We start from the raw sequence: 21,780 nt of genomic DNA on the forward strand, positions 1-21,780 counted from the left end.
CTGCAGAAACAGCTACTAGGCTGGTCTAAGTCGCCTATAACGCAAAGATCGAACCCTGAAACAACCTAGGGGCTGATCTAAGTCAGGGCATGGCTAACTCACAGATTGAACCCTGAAAAAACCTCTGGGCTGATCTAAGTCAGGGCATGGCTAACTCAAAGATCGAACCCTGAAACAACCTCTGAGCTGATCTAAGTCAGGGCATGGCTAACTCACGGATAGAACCCTGAAACAACCTCTGTGCTGATCTAAGTCAGGGTGGACTAACTCACTGCATATAGAACTGGGATTAAGCGTGTTATAGTTTGCGGAAGGAAAGCCAGAAAACCTGGAGAATAATAAATGATGTTGTGAACGTATTCCGTCAGTTCAATCGTCTCAACTCCTGTTCCCTGCCTCCGTTCTTCTTTCTTTCTTTCAACTTCCTCCTCGCTTTGTCTAAGCGTGGTGTTAATGTAGCACAATATCTGTCATTCCTACCAGGAACTTACTTTCTGTTACAATCGAACATCCCTGACGGCCATGGTTGCCTCGTAATGAACTTGAACCAAGCCCAGTTGGTCTGTCTACAATTCTGGTTTGTTATCCCTAGCAAATCAAACTCGATACTTGAGATATCATTTAAGAATACAACCAAGCCGATCAGGTTGTGGCGATCTGCTAACTGGACTTCTGATGAATGGACTTTTGGCCAGGTTCAACTACCAGACAACTCTACAGGAAAGGTATACTTGATATATTATGTGATTATCTATACTATACCAAGCTAATTCTGATCACCTTATAATTTACCTAGGGACACGGCACGGATAAGTACGAATTTCATGTTAGTTAGCCAATCGCAGCAGGGTACTTTATTCTATCTGATTGCTTAGACCCATCATTCACATGCGCATACGTCGTGTATCGCACGAAAAATGAGCCTTTGTCTTTACTTCCACAGATACTTATTATCGGACGCATCAGTACTGGCTACATAGCTCTGGACGACATAAGCTTCACAGAAGGACACTGTACCATTATCATCAACCAAGGTTAGAGAATCGAGATTAAATCATGTAACACACAAATTATGATTACAGACCTAGACTGACAATGCATGCTGTTGCACGATTACCATAGATAATCCTTCGTGTTATTTCGATGACGACGAGGTGTGTAACGGCTGGAAGACAGACAAAGCATGGAAAAGAGCTGAAAAAAAACTACCAGGAATGCTCAAACATTTTTCTGTACAAGGTATGAAAATTGTGTCAGGATCCGGTGTATTGGTTTGGTGGGTAAACCGAACACGTGACGTTGCTCATTTCATGGATGTGATTCCAGATTCCACAGATAGGTTCTTGAGCTTGTCCCAGTCTCTTGCCAATCCAAGTATCATATCCAGTCCCATGATTAATCCTCAAGATCAAGGTTGGCAGTGCTTGAGATTCTGGTTTTACAGCGGGAAGAACTACTTTGAGAGAACCCTGTCAGTATCGTTCCTATCAGAGAATGGCTCTAAACAAGTATGGAGCTACAACAGTGCCAACGACAAGTGGAACTTCATTCAACTTCAAATCTCCAACAACTACAAAAGCTTGAAGGTAAAATGATGTATTGAAAGTTAGACACGGTCATAGCAGGACTAAACCATGCAAGAGAACTAACAAAAACTCTCTTTCCCTCTTTTTCTAAATAGGTGATAATAAAAGGAATAAAAGACCATGAGAATGCAATACTGGCTGTGGATGACGTCACTTTCTCCAAAGAACAATGCTACAAAATACCGGGTACTTTAACTTTCTCAGTTTTGTATCTCCAGCTTCATTCATGTATAGATTATCAAATAAAATATTCAGCGAGAGTTTTTCTCTCCTCATTCCAAATCACCCTCGGAGACGAAAACAAATTTTCTTCACAAGAACATTTATTTTTTTAACTATATATCACTGTTCTATTCTAGTTCTAAGCTCTCCATGCCAAGAATACAAGATTCTAGATTCAAAGTATCGAAGGCTTGATTTACTAGATAATATCAACCAAATAGACTCCATGTTTGGAACCAAAACCTGGTACCGAGTGACAGGTCAAGCTGGAAACTATGTGGCTAACTACTGCGACAAGGGAATGAAATATTTAGTCACCTACGTGTGGGTGAATGGTTCAAGCCCTATGGTGGAAGACGGTGAAGTACAGATGCAAGGATGGTTGGCAATAAAATGTCTATGTTTTTATCAATTACGAAAGGTCATGGTACGAAATTGTAGTACTTTTCTGGTTTACCAATTTCCTGATCGCTCGTTCAATCTCCCTACTTCTTTGGCTACGATGTACATACATAGTAAGTACAACCTATATTTTTGACATCCTATCCTGTTGCCTCTCTTCCTTCCTTTTTTACTCCTGTTCTCTCCCGTCCTGTCTTGTCCTATCCTGTCTAGTCGAGTCCTACCCTCCTCTCTCCTCCTCTCGTCGCCTGTCCTCTCCTTTTCTCTTCGTCAACACTGGTGAATCTTATGAATAACTTACTGTATTATCATGTACACATCAGAGGTCATGGGTTTGAGTGTAGAGAAAGAATGGAAAGACTGGTCAAGCATGTCAAATGAATCACGCTGGATGACAATCAGTGAAGATCAACACGAGAAGATCATACAAGCCATACGACAAGAGGGTGGCACACCACCTCAACACCATTCATCAAAAGGTAAGCATCCATTACGTCATACAGGAAGTCCTTCGTCCACGTGAATGACGCCATAACAATATTGTTTTTCTATTGGTTGAAAATGGTCTGAGATACTTATTTTCCATTAGTTTTTCTTCGTAATGACGTAATGCAATTCCTTTATTTCCATTGGTCGGAAGTGCTTCATGTTTATCGTGTACTATCGCGTATTTTCTCCAGATGAACGTGATATTGTATTTCTACTGAAGAGGAACGCTTCCGTCCGTGTACACATCAATGGTCCCCTGACCGCCATGACGTTGTGTCTATGGACATCCGTTAATACCTCTTTACCTCTTACCGTATCACTGGATGTAGCCTTGGTTACTAGTACTACTACATTAGCCAGAATTGGAAATTTGACAAGGTATTTAAAAAGTTACAGTTGCTAGCTGATGTTGTCGTTCTTATTGTAGACTGCATTATCATCGCTTGTTATGACGCTAGCCTCCTCGAGGAACGTAAACTGGCTTCTGCTCACGCACCTCCAGTGAAGTAGCGAGTGCCAATTTGCGCAAGCGGTCTATTATTCTTATGAGTAGTGGTAGTCTTCTTATTGCGTTTATTCTATTTTGTATCGTTTTCTTTGTTTGTTTGTTGGACTTGTCTCTCTATTTGCTAGTGTCTTTAGACGTCATTTTTTGGTATCATATTGATTGCGACCGTCATGAATGACGAAACAGTGCAATAGTTTCATTATTTTTTGTCAGTGATGAGTTGAGCAGGTGGAAGCACGTTTGTGTGTCGTGGAAATCTGGCTATGGTTTATGGCAGGTGTATATTGATGGTGTGACAACACAACATGGCAGAGGAGTCTTGGACAAGATAAAACTCAAGGGTAAGCCTGAGCTACTTGTTTTGTTCTTCCATCCATTAGTTTTTACGTTCCGATCCATGTATCCGTTCATCTGTCTTTCCTTCCTTCCATTCATCCGTCCATCCCTCCATCTGTTCATCTATCCATTCGTTCATCCCTCCATCTGTTCATCCGTCCATTCGTTCATCCCTCCATCTGTTCATCCGTCCATTCGTTCATCCCTCCATCTGTTCATCCGTCCATTCGTTCATCCCTCCATCTGTTCATCCGTCCATTCGTTCATCCCTCCATCTGTTCATCCGTCCATTCGTTCATCCGTCCATCTGTTCATCCATCCATTCATCCCTCCATCTGTTCATCCATCCATTCGTTCATCCCTCCATCTGTTCATCCATCCATTCGTTCATCCGTCCATCTGTTCATCCATCCATTCGTTCATCCCTCCATCTGTTCATCCATCCATTCGTTCATCCGTCCATCTGTTCATCCGTCCATTCGTTCATCCGTCCATCTGTTCATCCGTCCATTCGTTCATCCGTCCATCTGTTCATCCATCCATTCGTTCATCCCTCCATCTGTTCATCCATCCATTCGTTCATCCGTCCATCTGTTCATCCGTCCATTCGTTCATCCCTCCATCTGTTCATCCATCCATTCGTTCATCCCTCCATCTGTTCATCCATCCATTCGTTCATCCCTCCATCTGTTCATCCGTCCATTCGTCCATCCTTCCATCCCTCTGTTCAATCATTAGTCTGTCTCGATCAGTCTTTCATCTGTTCGTTTTTTAATTTGTTTGCTCGTTGAATTTCTTGTTTGTTTAGTTTTAATTTATTTCTGTTTTTTTTTTTTTTTGTTCATTTGTTTATATCTTACCTAATCCTTAGCTATATCAGCTTGCATACGTGCATACATCAGCAGGTGGAAGACTACCTGTGTAGCAGCTAGTAGTTATGAAAACAGTACTACTGAAAACGGAGTCGGTTACTTTAAAATATCATGAAGACGAGCAGCACTATAACCATTTGATATATCTAGTTTTCTCTTCCAGATGTCATGATGAAGATAAACTTCGAATCTAATACAACAAACACCCTGGTCAAGTTCAGTAGACTCAACATGTGGGGCAGAGATCTGACAGAACACGAGATTCTATACATGTCATATGAATGTGGACAAGAGCATGGGACTCTAGTGCAGTGGGATCAATATCGTAATAATATCTCTGTTGTCACAGACGATCCTGTTACAGAATACAGGTCTACTTGTATTGGAAAACAAGGTCAAGTATTTAGATCGAATACCCTGTGGAAAGATATAACAAAAAGAACAATGATGATTAATCTGATCCAGATAAGTTTTTAATATATCTCTTAGCTTGTCGATATTTAATTAAGAGAAAGGAGTAGAGATTACAAGCGAAATATTTAAAATTTAGCTAGCGATTTAACCCCTATACTCCAGGGCCCAGTTGTTCAAAGCCCGATTAGTGCTAATCCTGGGTTAACTCTTATAATAAGACCTATAGAGACCTATTAGCGCTAATCCAGCTTTGAACAACCCGGCCCAGAGTGTGCAAATTCACTTACCCCTTTCTTATAAGGTGCTTGTTTTTTATGGCCCATTGCATACACTTATTTCAATAAAGTTAGTCACCTGAAAAGCTATAAAGCTGAGGCCGACCAGGATTATGGGTAGATTCATTTTACACGCTCAACCGCTTGATAACTGTTCATGGACTTGCGAATCTTTTACAGGTTACAGTCTCACCTCTTCTGAGCATCATCGAGCTGCAGTTTGTATTAAAAAAGCTTTGTATATATATGCTTTTTTGATATGAAAAGTTTCCCATGATGCTCAGTGATCTCAGCTTTCTAGGTTTTTGGTGACTAACATTATTGAAATAAGTGTATACCCTTGTAAAGGGCCCAAAAAACCACGCACCCCTACACCCATGGCGCGTCACATTGTCACTTTGCAGCTATATTGATATAACTTACCCATAATTCCCAGGAAACGTAATGAGTGTCGTCACTGGACAGTCTGGATTACCAACTGGAAACCAAACGGCATTGATCATGAGCCCGCGATACGGAAGGTCATCGGAATCTCCTGGGAGATGCTTAAGATTCAGATACAAGCTGTGGGGACCTGGAGCGAAAGCACTAAAGTTATATCAAAAACTAGACAACAAAGCGTTTCCATGGAGACCAGTATGGATGGATAATGATAACGGAACGAGAGGATGGCGGGAAGGACAAGTGACACTAACAGCTGTGATGGGATATCAAGTAATTATTATTAAGAGCAAATTAGTTAGACACTTGTAGGTCACGCATTCACTGCCATGTTGGGTTATATCTAGAGTGAAGTTTATGATTATTTCATTCCTACCAATCATGAAATTTAAAATATAACACTTTTTTATAGTAGGATGGATACACACAAACTACTAATAAAAGTACAATAAGGTGAAATATTTCCAATTCAGGCCTAGGGCAAACGTCGAACTTTCCATGCACCGAACTCATTAAAAACAATGGATATCAGGTGATAATGAGGCGGCATTCTTTGATGTAATTAAGTTCGGTGCATGGAAAGTTCGACGTTTGCGCTAGGCCTAAGTCGATACTTTATACGCTACCCTCGAGAGGTGGTCATGTGATTCAGTCAATACGTTGATTTAATGATATTAATATATTATAAATTTGCATTGTTTTGCAGCTTGTTATAGAGGGCCAGACTACGAATGCACCAGGATTATTATCGATAGGAGCACTGTATGCCACAGAGGGATACTGTAGTATCCTACCTACGACTGCAGATCAAGGTAAAACAATATGGGGTGGTATATACACATAGAGAGGGCGCTATAATAATCTCCCTTACAAACCAAAGGTAGTCCAGAACGAATAGGCATCAAAATTCCATGCACCGGAAGTCATGTCTCATAACAGGCGCATTTAAGGCCCCGTCCACACTATGCCGGTTAAATTTGAATCCGAATTTTTATTTATTCGGTTAGGCCAACCGTCCACACTAGTCCGGGCGAATCCGGAACAATTGTTCACCGAAAACGAATTTTTTCGAATACGGTCTCCAGAGTGGAACAATTTGAAAACGCCGGCTAGCCGTATTAGTGTGGACGGAGAACATTTCGCATCCGAAATTTTTCGAATACGATGACGTCATGACTGTCATGGCGAGAAGGCTAAAAATTCACCGCAGGCTCAATTTCAGCTTCGATGCAAATGCTCAGATGTGCAATGAAGCGTTTTTGCCGCCTCTGATCGGACTAGTGTGGACGCGAAACATTTTATTCGTTTTCATCTGTAGACGGAAAACTTTTTTTTCGGTTTCGGTGTGAAAGTTGCGGATTCAAATTTATCCGGCATAGTGTGGATGGGGTCTTAGTCGAACTTTCACAAAGATAATCAATTTAATTTTGAATACCAGCAAAAGATGTTTTAATTAATTACCTAATCTTGACTCGTTTAATTTTCTTGATACGAAGCTTGCAACGAAATTCTCACCAACGATACAGGATACATCCTTTCACCGTATTACCCCGGTTACTATAGCAACAATGCACACTGCACATGGACGATAAAAGCCAGAAAAGGTCACGTGATCCGTTTAGAAATAAAGGCGTTTGAACTTGAGATGAGCCCACGGTGCTCAGCGGACTCTGTTGAAGTGTATGACGGACAGATGGAGAAATCGTTTCGCATTGGTCGATACTGTGGAGTCAGGTAATAAGCCATCTGTTTATATGAAATGAAAATCCCAGCTACCTTCGAGTTAGTCAAGGCTTGGTCGCAAGGGCAATCAGGGTTTTCATAGGCCTTTTCTAAGTTGAAGACCGCGTTGTATTCTGGTAATAATAGTTTGGGTACGAATATCCTTTGTTCTTTAAGCTTTATGTGGTGTTTGAACCAATGTACTAGACCACGCTGCACCTAATTGTTTCTCGAACTCAGAAAAATTTTCAAATCGCAGATTGATATTCATCGATCAGGGACAGACCTCTTACCTTGGACGCAATGTTTTCCCATTTCAGACCACGTGTCATTCCCTAGAGTATTATTTCTTTTTTTAACGGTTGTGCATGAGAAGACACATAAATAGAGGTTTTGCACAATTACGTGCGGGCGCCCATAATACAGCTTGGACTGCCTGTGGTTAGATGGCAGATTTGTTCCTGCCATCACGTGATGGCGCAAAACCTATATATGGATGCCATGGGCTCAAACAAATAATCTTATTCTAAAGAGAATGCCTGACACGTGGTCTGAAATGAGAAAAACATTTCCCGCATTTGTGCAACATTCCTGTGTGTGCTTATTAAAGATACAGATTGCTGTATTGTGATGTTCATTCGTTGATGTCAGGTATCCACCGATCATCCAGTCCACATTCAACATATTGGTTGTAAGATTCACGTCAAATAACAAAATTCACAGAAGTGGATTTATGTCAAGATATCAAACAATTAAAGGTACGCCAACAACCATTACATATTATATATTAGATTATATACATTGTTTGCTTCCCAATTATTAGATTCGGGCCTGCCAAGATAGTAGTATAGGGAATGGGGGTTCCAGCGCAATCTCAACACGGGCAAGATCCGTGTCAAAAATCCACCTACGGACGACCCCCACTCCAAGTGTGGTTGAGGGCAACAGCGCACTTAAATATGTTAGTCTATATATGGAGTGCGAAGAATGTAAGAAGTTCGCCAATGACTTTTGCATAATTTGTCTAAGACCTAAAGTTATCATACCTAAGCCAGAACCCTTTTGGTGTTGTGGTAAAAAAATGCAAATAGAAGACGACACGTCAGCGCAGTGTTACGAGTGTGGTAAGAATATTCGTAATGCCGTACCAAATGCTACCAGAGAGCAATATTACGCCAATGGAGGTCGTAAGAAAACGCCATATAAGAGAATAAAATACTTCAGGGACTGGATGAATCATATCCAAGGTTTACATCCGATATATTTAAGCGACGAAGTAAAGAAGAAAATCATAGACCATTTAGAAGAGCCAACCCCGCAAAGTCTACGGAAAACGCTGAAAAAATTAAAACTAGGGAAATATTACAAAGCTATTCCCTATCTTTTGTCTGAAATTACCGGTAAGTCTATTCCCGAGGTTTCTGATATGACAAAAGCCGAGTGGATGTTTTGTCGGCTGGATAAGGATATTCCTTATTACCCCGACGTAATTTACGAAATATTTTACAAAATAGACCCCAACCACCCCCTATTAGGATGGATTCCAAGAAGATAGTGGAATTAGCATAAATCTTATGGCATAAGATTACGCGTAATTTCTAGACTGACGTTCGATATGTAAATAGAATCCTGTCACGATGTTTACTGAGCAAGCTTTCTTTGAAGCTCTTCTTTCGCTTCTTGGTAAATCTTTTTGCGAGATTCCTCGGAAAGATCTTTTACGACTGTTTTTTTATTCCTTATGTCCGACTTTAATTTCTCGTATTTGTCTTCTTCGGCCAGAATAAGCGAGAATTCTACGTCGTCTATCTTTCTGTCACGCAAAGCCTTTGAGACAAGATCGGTAATAGTATTTACTTTAGCCCTAGATAGAGCTATTGTCGTGTCATGCTTGGATATTTTCGTGGATAGCTTTTTCATAATACCCGTAGCAACAGCAGAAATAATACCACAGGTTGCCCCAACGCCGGCCAAAGGAACTCCAACGATTATTCCCGGTCCAGTAAGCGAAGTAGCAACGCCGGAGCCCGTTAACACGACAGATATGGATCCTGAAGTTATCGCAATCTTATGTAGCGTACTCCGGGCTCTAACGTACTTTTTTCTAACTTTTTCATAGTGTTTTGCCTGCCCTTCCAAGTAAGCCAGGATTAAGTTCGCTTTATTCAGACGAAAGTTTTCGGCGTTTAGTTCGTTAGGTGTAGTATAGGGAACATCTGGGTACAACTTAGGTGCTGATGGTATAACATCCATTATATATACTAATGTACGACGCTTTTGGGAATGATATTGAGGAGCAGCCACATCACGACAACCGGGATTACTGGAACTGGAGGGCCTTTAGGAAGATGTTTCCGCATGCAGACCCTAGTAAGTTCGAAAGAAGACCCGATGGGATTTACTATAACGGCTCTAGGATGTACAGCAATGAGGATTTGAAACATTCAAAGCTGGAGCAAGTAGGTGATCAGGTGCAGCGATTGACGATTGTACACCCCGTTCATAAAGAAAGGCCACCAAAACCCGAGCATAAAGCATCTAATTTTCCTAGAAACTTATTGTTAACCACGGAAGATTACCCATTTTACGATGCTGAAGGTGGTGTAAACAACTTCGAAAAGCTGGTAACGCACCTGAAGATTTCAGTGGGTAAACAATCATTTAACGTAATACTAAGAAATATCTATAAGAATACGATGTTGAAGCATATGTCGGGTAAAGAGGCCAGGGAATGGTTAGCAGGGCCCAACATGCGGTATTGGCCACAGCAGTTAGACTTTGCTATTTGGGCTGCCACTAAAGGTTGTGGTGTTGCCGCGGACATGTTTCATATTCCAATTATGCAGTTTCACGTTGCCTTTACGGTAAGGAGGTTGTTGAAGGAGCTTAACGCACCCCTACCAGGAGATGGAGCATTTAATCCAATGAATAACCGATATGACGCCGCAGCCCTGGAAAGGTTAATTAATGAGTTCACACCACAGCAAAAAGACTTTCGTTATAAGGAGGGTAAGACGCATGGGCTGGGTATAGTTTACGTTTGGGGTGCCAATGGTGAGAAGCCGGCTGACTACGGACATCAGGAATACCCAAGTAATGAGTTAGAGTTCAGTGATATGGGTGGTAATAAGGGTAATAATTCATTAATTACTAGAATTCAAACGAACTACCCCGGCACTTGGGATCCATTTGTGTTAATGAAAGGAAAAGGTTTAAGGAACCTAGCCAGGATTAACCGTAGCATTGAAGCATTTGTGTACTGCATCCTGGGAGCGCAGGTAAATACCCGCAACCCCATTGTTGGATCCCAAGGCGCTTCACAGGAAACGCAACAAGAATTCCTAACTTTATTTGAGTCTGCAATAATAGAAAATGACATATCTAAATCGGTGCAGAGATATCAATTAGCGGTGCAGCAGTCTAAAGTGCGACTGGATTACGCTTTGTCGCCTGGTTGTTGGTTGATGCCAAGTAATTTGGTTATTAACACCAATTCCGTTGTGGGTTATAACAACAAGCTGCAGCGAGCTACTAAGGATATGAAGTTTGGGGTGAATGACGTGAACTCTGACATGACCAAGGGCATTACTCACTTCGTAGAGAAACCAAAAAAAGAGGTAGAAAAACCATCAAAGAAGGCGCATGTAGAAAAGCCACCAAAGAAACCAGTAAAGAAGGTTACCGAGGAATATGACCATAACTTACTAAAAGCCGGCTTAGCAGCTGCAAGCATTGGTCTGAGCTATTATATATGGCGATGAACAACCCCTACGTAGCTGGAGTAGATTGTGTTTATACGACTTACACAGGCGAGAAAAAATACACCCAGGCGTCTTGGGTTGATGTCACGGGCATGTCTGTAGACTTGAATTACTCAGGAAAGAAGCTGATAATATGCAGCATTTGCATTGGTACGAGCAGCCATGCCAACGTCGGCTTCAGGTTCCTGGATGACAATGGCATACTGCAACCTATGAGAAATAAGACAAACAACAGGGAGCCTACGCATTTCTCCGTAGAGCCCAACCCCGGCAGCGCCGAAAACATCTCGGTTTGGACTTTCCACATGGTTGCTGATTGCCACGGGAAGGTAAAGCTGCAAATGAGAGTAGACGACACGGGCGTAGTAACGATAAATAGCATACATGACCAAAGAGATCGACCTTATAATCACGCTACCATTAGCACTCTTACGGTGCTTAGCCTTTAGAAGCAAATTTATTTGCTGAAATATATGAATCCACACGCGAAGGAAGATTGGTTTCTCCATTACCTGGAGGAAAAGGAGTACGTGGGCGACAAGTGGCAAGACGCCGGATTGTGGGTGGAGGTTGGAGGCCTGGGATTGATCATGTGCACTATTTGTATTTCGGCGGGGTACTCATGCAATGCCGGTTTTAGGATCGTTGATGAGAATAACCACCCATTACCGCCATACAGGGTAAAAAGTAATACCAGACATCCAGTTCATTTTTCGTCGGAGCCCGTTCCTCCGCAAGCGGAAGACATAACGCCGGTAACTTTCCATATGATAGCTAATTGTCAATATGCAAAGCTTCAAGTTCGCCCCAGCGATGGTAACGGCCGCATACGAATAAATGCCGCCCCGACTGTTAACCCTTCGACGGATGCTACTTGGAATCATAAGCCCATTAGCACCATGAGCGTGCTGCCGCTAGTTCCGCATTATCAAGGCGGCGCGAATACTATCTTTACTTATCCCCAGTCGAGAACACCTCGGGCGCCCGACGACGATAAGCCACCAGTAATACACGAGGATAAGATTAACCCTTCATCTTCTTCAGGAGTACCACTCCAATAGCTACGACTAATATCCAAATGTTATTCCCCACACACTTTAGCAGTTCTCCGCCGGCCCTAAGTGCCAAGGAAACAACCGAACCCAGCAGCCCAGGAAGACCGGCTGCCATCTTTTTTCCCAAGTCCGTTAGTCCACTGCCTAATTTCTTTACGCCCGCGCCTGTAGCCTTAAGCGCGGACAAGATCACGCCTACTACGCTCGAAATAGCGACCGCAAATGCCAGCGGAATACCATACTTCACCAGAGCTCTTTTTACCTTTTCCTTGGTGGTAAGCCCCAGCTCTTTTTCCAGGTTTTCCTTTTGCGCTCGCAATTCCGCAACTCTCTCCTGAAGGGTTTCTGATTCCCTTTGGGCAGCCTCCCTTTCTTCTTCGGTACGAGTTAGGTCCGCAATTATTTCCTGCTTTTCGGATATGTTTTTTTCCAGGTCTTCGATGGCCTGAGTTTTTTGCTGGATTTGCTCTTCTTTAATGTTGATTTCAGCAACTAACTGCCGCCGCTCCACCAAAGAACCCTCTATGGTGGTTTGTAATTTCCTAACTTCCTCCTGACTCATGTTTAGGTCCTGCAGAGCAAGGCGAAAAGCCTGTCGAGCTGTATCCCTTTCATCTAAAGCCTTTTTGGCTTCTCGTTTAATTTGCAGTATGCTTTCGTCTTTACTTTGACCCAGCCGCAACAATTGTTTTTTATAGCTTGACTCCCTTTCCTTTAGCGTTTTTTCTAACGCCGCCGTCGGAGCATGTGATTTCTTAGCCTCCTCCAACTCCCTTTCTGCTTTATCCCGATCACGTAAAGCCTGATCTAAGTGTTTCGTCATTTCTTCCATTCTTACGTCTCGTTGACTAAACTTCTTCTCAGCATTAGCAAGTAGTCGACTTTGCTTTTCGTACGCCGCCTCTTTTTCTTCCAGCGCCTTTTGCAGTTCGATAGCGCGCCTTTCTAGCGCAACCTTTTCATTCAGGGTTTGCAACCTTTCTAACATGCTTCTAGTAGCACGCTGAAAGCCTCTTAATCTTGAGACGTCGCCCCTAACGTTGCCCTCCTCATCAAAGAGGGGTTGCGGTTTTGTCCAGCGGTCTTTGTCGGGAAATCTTAAGTCTTGGACGCTTATGAGGACTTTGTTTCCGCGTTCTGTGAGCCTTACGTCGTCAGCATCAAAGTTGTCGTAGCGCTGCGTTAGCTCTTGCATTGCCCACTCTACGGTTTCCCGCGCGGCTGCTTCATCTATGTTTTGAAGTTCCAAGTACTCGGGGACGGGGCTGCCGCGGTTCCTTGATTGCCACATGCGATTCAAGGCTGCCTTGAAGCTTTTCCACCTATTGCCATACTTGCTTATCAAGGCCATGTCGTAGACTAGGGGCTTGGTATCCGCGTCCTTAATCCATGCGTCGTATTCTTCGTCGTTAATGTCTACTTGGCCTTCTTCGGTAAGGGGGTCAAAATCCGTTCCTTCTACTTCCATTATATATGATAAGCTCAAAGTTAAATCCCAACGTATTACCTAAGCAGGTTGGCGGACTGAAAGCAGAACGCACCTTTCATCGGGTCACATTCACACCTTCTAGCGCAAAGCCGGGAGAAACGCTGTACGTGGGCGTGCCCCGCCTAACGGATAACCTAGTATTGGTTCCTGGCACCTTGGCTTTGAGGTTCGACCTAGCAATACAGCCAGATACCGCAGACGTGCGTCACGTCGTTAACGACCTTGGCCGCAACATTGTCTCAAAGATGCGGGTGAAGTTCGCAGGGGAATCCTTGCTGGACTTAAACAGGTATGATTTGTATACCACTTACAAAGACTTATGGTTGACTGCGTTTGACCGCGCGCAAAGGATAGAGCAGGGAATCGCCAGCGATGCCATACGCAAGGTAAGAAGCGCAGCCTCTGGGGCCTCAGGAGAAGACGAAATAAAGACGGCTTATGGTACTAAATATGTTATTCCGTTGGACTTCGAAGTTATCACGAACCACGGTGCATATTACCCAAGGCAGCTAAGCGAACTGCAGTTCGAAGTAACCCTAGCAGACACTACGAACATCCTGCAGGGAAAGGACGTAAGTTCCTCAGCCGTTCACCCATACGCCGTTACTAACTTAGAGCTACAGTATGAAACGGTATACAGCGAAGACTTAGCACGTAGCGCTGGTATGGAATACAGCGCCGGGAAGGCTTTCCTTTACGATCACGTCGTGATGTACAAGACCTTTAGCTTCACGAACAACGTCGAAGAGGTCATCAACCAAAGCATTAACCTACCCAGACGCAGCCTTACAGGGATAATGTTGCTGTTCGCGAAGACATACACGGCAGGATTGCGTGACTCTGAGGCGTTCTTTAATCCTAACATCACTAACGTAGGCGTTAGCATTAACGGAGTGCCTAATAAGGTTTACTCACAAGGGATAAAGCCCGTGGATATGTACCGGGAAGTCGCGCGTAAGTTTGGCGACCAAATTAGCCCAAAGGAATTCTTTAAGGATAAGTATGCGCTGTGGATTGACATGCGCACAACGAACGACGAAGACCTTCATGGCCAAGGTTTACGCCTGGTAAATACCCAGGACGGCATTACGTTGGAGATCAAGCGCACCAAACATGCCAGCGACAATACTAAGATAAACGCGTATATCTTCGTAGTCTCAGACGCGCAACTGAGCGTGGAAATGAATCAACTAAAAAGCGTCGCGTACTAAGGCGGCTGAGGAACGAAGTCGTCAATATTAAAAAATATCGTTTATATACGATGCTTCGCGTATTCGAAAACAACGACACCAAACTGCAATGCATAATGCAAGGCGAAACTTTATATTTCAAAGCAAAGGAAGTAGCGGCCGCATTGGGCTATGAACGCCCAAAAGATGCAATTAAGGTGCACGTTCGCGATAAATACAAGGTAAGGCTTGGCGAACTTAGAATGGAGGTGAATCGCCTCCCTTCCAATTCACACCCACATTCCCTGTACGTAACCGAATCCGGGTTGTATCAGTTGATATTTTCCTCAAAGATGGCAAAGGCAGAAGAATTCCAAGATTGGGTCCTCGAAGAAGTCCTACCCGCTTTGAGAAAGACAGGCAGATATGCGATGGACAAACGCTTCGATAGCCCAAACAAGAAAGTCTTCAAGATCGAAAACGAAGCCGACCTACACGCAAAGGTAGTCGATTACATGCGTAGGTTTTACCCTGAATTCATCATAACGCCGGGTCTTGGCGAACTTCAAGATTCAGACAGCAAGCGCATAACCTGCTGGCGAAAAGGCTACCAAGCCGGCCAGCCAGACCTTTTAATTCTTAACGCGCATAAGAAATACCGCGGGTTGTGTATTGAGTTAAAAACCCCAAAAGGAAACGGCGTGTTGTCCGCAAAACAATCCAAAAAAATTGCGCAGCTTGACGTGAATGGTTACCTAACTATGGTTAGCAACGATTACGACGTCATCTGTCGTGCCCTGTCGGATTACGCGGACGGCATCCGTATCCCCTGTAAAGGCTGCATAAAGCGATTTAAATCATACGACACTTTGAAGACACACCTAAAGATATTTCATAGGTATAATGAAGCTCAACTTAATTCATTGGCGTGATCTTGCCCACGGTAAAGCATACGAAATAAAAAATTACATCGTCTTCGAAGACATTGACCGTTTACGGTTAGTCCTCAAAGACTTAGAAGGCAAGGAATATTCCCTTTGGGCGCCGGATTGCGTGCGGTACGTAATTCAGGGCGAGGAATTCACCCACTTACGCAGCTATGGTAAGGTAAATGGCCGATGGAAGTTTGACATTGAAAGAACAGTCACTCCATCTCCTCTTTGTAGTTAAGCGCCCGCTGCGCTTTAGGATCCGCGGAGCACCAATGCCCCACAAAGGATCCTTCGGAGAATACCCTGTCGCAATGAAGGCAGGTGTATTTTTTACGCGGCGGCTTACGAGGGGTAATGCAGTCGGCAGGTAGTTCGCAAGTAATACAGTCCATATATTGAAAGGGTAATTAGAATGCCTCCCAGAAAGGCAGCTGCGTAGGCTAGCATATACCTTTAAAAGGGGTCCTTATTTTTATTTATTAATAATAATGAATAAAAATAAGGATGGGATTTGAGACTCTTTGCGCAAACCCTACCTTACTATTAAAGGCCCCAAGAAATGCTATTTCAAAAGTGTCTCAGAATGTTAACAATAAGGTTAAATCTTTGTTAAGTATGTGTGGAAACTATTTCAAAGAGTGTCTCAGAATGTTAACAATAAGGTTAAATCTTTGTTAAGACACCCCGGAAACTATTTCAAAGAGTGTCTCAGAATGTTAACAATAAGGTTAAATCTTTGTTAAGGATGCCTGGAAACTATTTCAAAGAGTGTCTCAGAATGTTGACGTTTAGGTTAAATCTTTGTTAAGACAGTTGAAGATATGTTCCTCTTCTCTAACACAACCACAACGATCGCACTCCTGCCTCCAATACTCCCTTTTAGTCCACGGAACGCCTTCGGCGCGTTCAAAAGAGGGGAAAGTACGGACTATCTTCTTATGGTAATCTATGCGATTCCTTAAGTAATCCTCTTTATGCGGGCAGCGACACATCAAATCCGCACATTGGTAGCAATCCACGCCTTCCAAGTCGTAAGCGCGGGAGAGAAACCTATAATCATGCGTTCTCCGGTGCGTCTGTAAACGTTGACGACTACTAAGTATCTTATTACAGAAACTACACTGTCTGGTTCGATTACAGACGCCCCTTTTCAGATGCTGCTGCATTTCGAAGGGGTTGTGGAATTCCTTATTCCCACAAATGCGTTTATCCTGATGTTGTTGCATCTTTTGAACGGTGCTGAATTCCTTACCGCAATCCTTACAAGCGCGGCTAAGGGGTTTCTTTGTACAAACGCCGCGACGAACGTGGTATCGAAGTCTTTGTTTGGTGCTGAACACCTTCTTACACAACAAGCAGTCCATATATACTTAACAAAGATTTAACCTAAACGTCAACATTCTGAGACACTTTTTAAATAGTTTCCACATATCCTTAACAAAGATTTAACCTAAACGTCAACATTCTGAGACACTTTTTAAATAGTTTCCAGGCATCCTTAACAAAGATTTAACCTAAACGTCAACATTCTGAGACACTTTTTAAATAGTTTCCAGGCATCCTTAACAAAGATTTAACCTAAACGTCAACATTCTGAGACACTTTTTAAATAGTTTCCAGGCATCCTTAACAAAGATTTAACCTTATTGTTAACATTCTACGGGGGATATCGCATGAAGTCCTTAACGGACTCCTTAGCCCACGTCGCCATCGTCACCAGCGCGCCAAACCGTTCTGCACGCTTCAGACCGCACATTTCATCGTACAATTCCTGCACGCGCTCCTTTAACCGATCGATCTCCTCCCTTTGCATTTCTATGGTGTCTCTTTTATCCTTTGCGTCGGCGACAATTCTTTGCACTGCTTCCACTGGCTCCATATATATCAGGGAAAAAGGCAACTAGTGAAAATCCCTGTGATTTTCTAAAATATAATGAACCCAGATCACATGCCTTGTAACGCTCTGATAGTAGGACCCACCGGCTGCGGAAAGACCCAGTTCGTGGTAGAGCAGCTATTAGGACCCTTTAGATACCGCTTCGACTACATCGTGCTATTATGCCCCACCTACGTGAATAACCGCACCTGGACGGGCATAGGAGTGAAAGATGACGACTTCTTTGTAGATATCTTAGACCCTAACGAGTTATCCAGCCATTTGAAGTTCTGGCATAAGCAATTCCCTAAAGATACGCAGACGCTCCTCATATTGGATGACATTGCCTGTGGGGACGACGTAAAAAGGCGCACCTCCGAATTAGTGAAGCTTGCCTTCAGCGGTAGGCATGACAATATCAGCGTTTGGTTGCTCTCGCAGCAGCTTACTAGCGTCTCTAAGCCTTTTAGGGAAAACATAGGCTCTCTCGTAGTATTTTATACTCCAAGTAAGTCTGACCTGGAAACCATCTTAAGCGACTACGGCGGTGAGATATCCAAGGAACAGTTACACGAATACATGCGGCACCTAAAAACGCACCAACATTCCAAGATGATCTTCTCTTTGAGGTTTCCCTACACGGTTGGAATCTATGATTCCTAATGTATATGGACATTGAGCAGCTCTTAGATGAAGTCCCCACACAGTTAGACGAAAGTAACCTCAAGGAACAACTTAACATCCTTGTGTCATCTGGGAAGTGCAAAGAAATGATAGGCAAGGAACTTACCCATGAGCAGGTTAATAAGTTGTCAGAAGAGGAGGTTAAGAAGTTCCACAAGAGGTACGAGGCCGCCCTTGCAAGTAAGACCACGGACGCCGTAGCAGACTCAGCTATTCGACTTGCGACTAAATTGCTTGGACTTGCGCTGCCCATAGACGACGTGGAGCAACTACAGAAGGACATAAGCGAGGACTATGTCATCGCTCAAGAACTTAAGATAACCTGCGGCTGGTTGTCTTTGAAGTGCGGTAAGTTAATGGCAGTCGCCTCTGCGGCTTTGCACGTGGCTCAGCACGTTGACTTGAAGGAGGTACTGGTGTCTTGGAAGGACTTCAAGAAGGACAGAGAAGTCGAAAAGGTCTTCCAGGCGGCACTTGCTGAGGTACCTGATCAAGTCGCCTCAAGTACTTAGTCAAGTCGTTGTCAAGTCACCTCATGTACTTAGTCAAGTCGTTGTCAAGTCACCTCAAGTACTTAGTCAAGTCGTTGTCAAGTCATTGCCAAGTCATTGTCAAGTCATTCTCAAGTTACTTGTCAAGTCCTTCAAGTCCCTTAATATAAGATGAGTGGCACCGAAGAACAACCACCCGTAGAAGATACCAAGATTACCAAGGCTAAATCTCCAGGCAGAGTCGCTGCCGGAAAGAAGCTCGCGGAGATGAATAAAAAGAACAAAGCCAAAAAAGAAGAAAAGGTGGAGGAAAAAGAAGAGGAATCCTTTTGGAATCCGGGATACGTCATTGGCGCGTTAGGAGTCGCTATAGCAGCAGGCAGCCTTTACTTACAATGGCGGGCAGCAAAGCCAAAAGTAAAGTTGGAGCCAGCGCATTACACGCCTACGGAGCCGCCCGTTAGAAAAAGTAAGATCCCTGAAATGGAGTAATAACCTTCTCGCTCTGTAATATAATGTCGACCGCGTTATTGAAAACTGTTGAAGAAGCAGCTATCATTACTTCCATCGTTGCGGGTATTGGTTGGGTAGGTAAGAAAGTGCTCAAAGGAGACTTTACTGAAGACCCAAGCAAGAGCTTCGCTAATTTTGCTAAAATGACCGCTGCCGTAGGCGGGGCTATCATGGCAAAGAATTACCTACAGAAGGAAAAGTACCTACCTACGGTGTGATTTTCTAATATATAATGACTAGCGTGGTCGCAGGTGGAGTTATTGCAGCTTTAGCATTCACTGGAGCTAATTATGGTGGTCAGTATTTGGATAGATTGGTCAGAGGTGATCGCAGCGGAGATTTAGCCGCCGAAAGGAAGAGACACGACTTAGCGCTGGAGAGATATCAGCGAGACGTGGCGGCTTGGAATGAAAAAAGACAAGCTTACAGGGATTGGTTGGATAAGAACTACCAAGAAAAGATGCAGGCGGATAAGAACTTCGAAAACACAGACTACGCCTTTAAGCTCTATGCGCAAGCACACCCCGCGGCATTAACGGGGTTGAAAAGGCCTCAGTTCAAGAATTACTACCAGCCTTCTAAGAAACAAAAAGACAATGAGTTGGTCTTCGTAGGAGTCGCAGGGCTGGCGGGAGGCGTAGCTTTGGCGTATCTGCTCTAACGAAGGGGACTTGTCCCCTGTAATATATGATCGTCTTTTTGGAAAGCGATAAAAATAACTTTACCACTTATTTAAATCCCCCCATTAAAGCCCATAAGGTTCGGCTCATAAGTTGCTCTTTGTACAATTCTTGGTATAACCTGATTAGGGGCATAGTCACTGAGCATACAGGAGGATCTAACTATCAAGCCGTATTGCTGCCCGATGGACATTATACACCAATCACACTGGCCAAGGAATTAGCAAAACACGGTTATACTCTCACCACAGGATTGCCGCACGAAATGACCCTCAAACATAATATGTCAAATTATTCAATGACTTTTGGAAAGTCTGACCCATTGGGATCTTTATTATGTGCCTCAGGCAAGACGATTACCAACACAGCCATACCTGTGAAATGGAAAGTCGCATCCTCTTACGAAGTCTATTGCGACTTGGTCCATAGTTACAACAATGGAGAAAAGTCTTCTCTTATGTCTAAGTTCCTGCCCAAAGGTAATCCATTCGATCTGGTAGAATACACTCCCATTTCTTTGAGCTATGACTTGTCTAATTTGGTAGAAAGCATAAACATCACCATTAAGGTGGACGGAAAGACGGTGGATTTTAACGGACGCAAGATCAATCTTGTCCTATCCTTCGCTTGAATCAAATTTATATAATGGGCCGCGTAGAGGACAAACTCAAAAGGATTTACTATGGGCCTGAGGGCTATTGGAAAGGAGCGTCGGCCATCAAGAAACTCGCGACCGCGGCCAGGGTATCAGAAGAAACGGCTAAGAACTGGCTAAGAAAACAAACCCTCTGGCAGGTTTATCTTCCCGTGCCTAAGTACATTCCCAGGCCCAGCTTTACCGTAAATACCCCTAATGAAGTTCATCAGGCAGATTTGCTTTTCTTGCCGCACGATAAGGTAAGAAGAAAGACCTATAGATACGCTTTGACCGTAGTTGATATCGCAAGCAGATACAAGGACGCCGAACCCATAACCAGCAAGGATTCTGGGGAAGTCGCAGAAGCCCTAGGTAGGATTTATAAGCGCGTCTTGAAATGGCCTAAGCTGCTGCAAGTGGATGCGGGGACGGAGTTCATGGGCGTGGTTACCAAGACCCTGAAAGACCACGACACTAAGATTAGGAGAGCCGAAGCAGAGTACCACAGGGGTCAGAGCATCGTCGAAAGATTCAATAAGACCCTGGCCGAGCGTCTCTTTGGGTACCAGTATTGGAAAGAGCTGGAAGATCCCTCCAAACGCAACAGGGAATGGACTCAGAGGCTCCCCCGGGTCGTCGCGGCTTTGAACAACGAGGCGGCCAGGGCTACGGGAATGAAACCCAGGGATGCCATAAAAAAGAAACACGTGGAACATAAGTCCTACGTCAGAAGTTCGAGGGCGGTCTTCCCCCATGAAAAAAAATTAGGTAATGTCACAGTCCGATATCTCTACGGACCGGGTGAATTAGAAGGAGGATCCAAAAGAGCTACGGATCCTAATTGGTCTTTGGAAACTTACCAGATCCGAAGCGTAATAGCTAAGAAGGGTCAGCCCATCTTGTATTATCTTCACGATGGCCCCACACGTGGGTTCGTCATGGAAGAACTGCTTATCGTGTGATGTCCGAATGCTATCGTATGCACTCCGTCATCACACATCCATCGCTTACCGTCAAATGCAGACAGTGACACCTTCTCCTGCGTGACGTTATGTATCTGATGACCATAGCTGCGCAGGCTGTTCATCTTATGCCGCTGTTCCTTGCGTGTTTGTAATACGTTGAGGTAGGACTCGTGCGTAATGTCCTTCTTAACCACGTACTTTTTTACGCCTTTAGCTTTCTTTTCTACGCCGTCTAACTTTAGCACGCTGTACATCTTTGGT

General features: G+C 43.7%; 1 protein-coding gene across 1 annotated transcript in view; it reads left to right on the forward strand.

Moving 5' to 3' along the window:
• LOC116292361 (uncharacterized) overlaps positions 1–21,780 on the forward strand; it is a 42,429-nt gene that overhangs the window by 13,657 nt on the left and 6,992 nt on the right. Inside the window, exons 12-25 of the mRNA XM_089038990.1 lie at positions 484–725; positions 944–1,034; positions 1,123–1,239; positions 1,327–1,586; positions 1,682–1,772; positions 1,946–2,323; positions 2,534–2,689; positions 2,891–3,077; positions 3,421–3,548; positions 4,579–4,809; positions 5,541–5,818; positions 6,252–6,357; positions 7,042–7,279; positions 7,919–8,025. Of these exons, the coding sequence (XP_088895116.1) occupies positions 484–725; positions 944–1,034; positions 1,123–1,239; positions 1,327–1,586; positions 1,682–1,772; positions 1,946–2,323; positions 2,534–2,689; positions 2,891–3,077; positions 3,421–3,548; positions 4,579–4,809; positions 5,541–5,818; positions 6,252–6,357; positions 7,042–7,279; positions 7,919–8,025 (2,610 nt within the window). The remainder of the gene's footprint in view (positions 1–483; positions 726–943; positions 1,035–1,122; positions 1,240–1,326; positions 1,587–1,681; positions 1,773–1,945; positions 2,324–2,533; positions 2,690–2,890; positions 3,078–3,420; positions 3,549–4,578; positions 4,810–5,540; positions 5,819–6,251; positions 6,358–7,041; positions 7,280–7,918; positions 8,026–21,780) is intronic.

The sequence above is a fragment of the Actinia tenebrosa genome, unplaced genomic scaffold, assembly GCF_029948245.1.
Source record: "Actinia tenebrosa isolate PJP-AT-01 unplaced genomic scaffold, QUT_ActTen_1.0 PGA_scaffold6__47_contigs__length_16458017, whole genome shotgun sequence".
NCBI lineage: Eukaryota > Metazoa > Cnidaria > Anthozoa > Actiniaria > Actiniidae > Actinia > Actinia tenebrosa.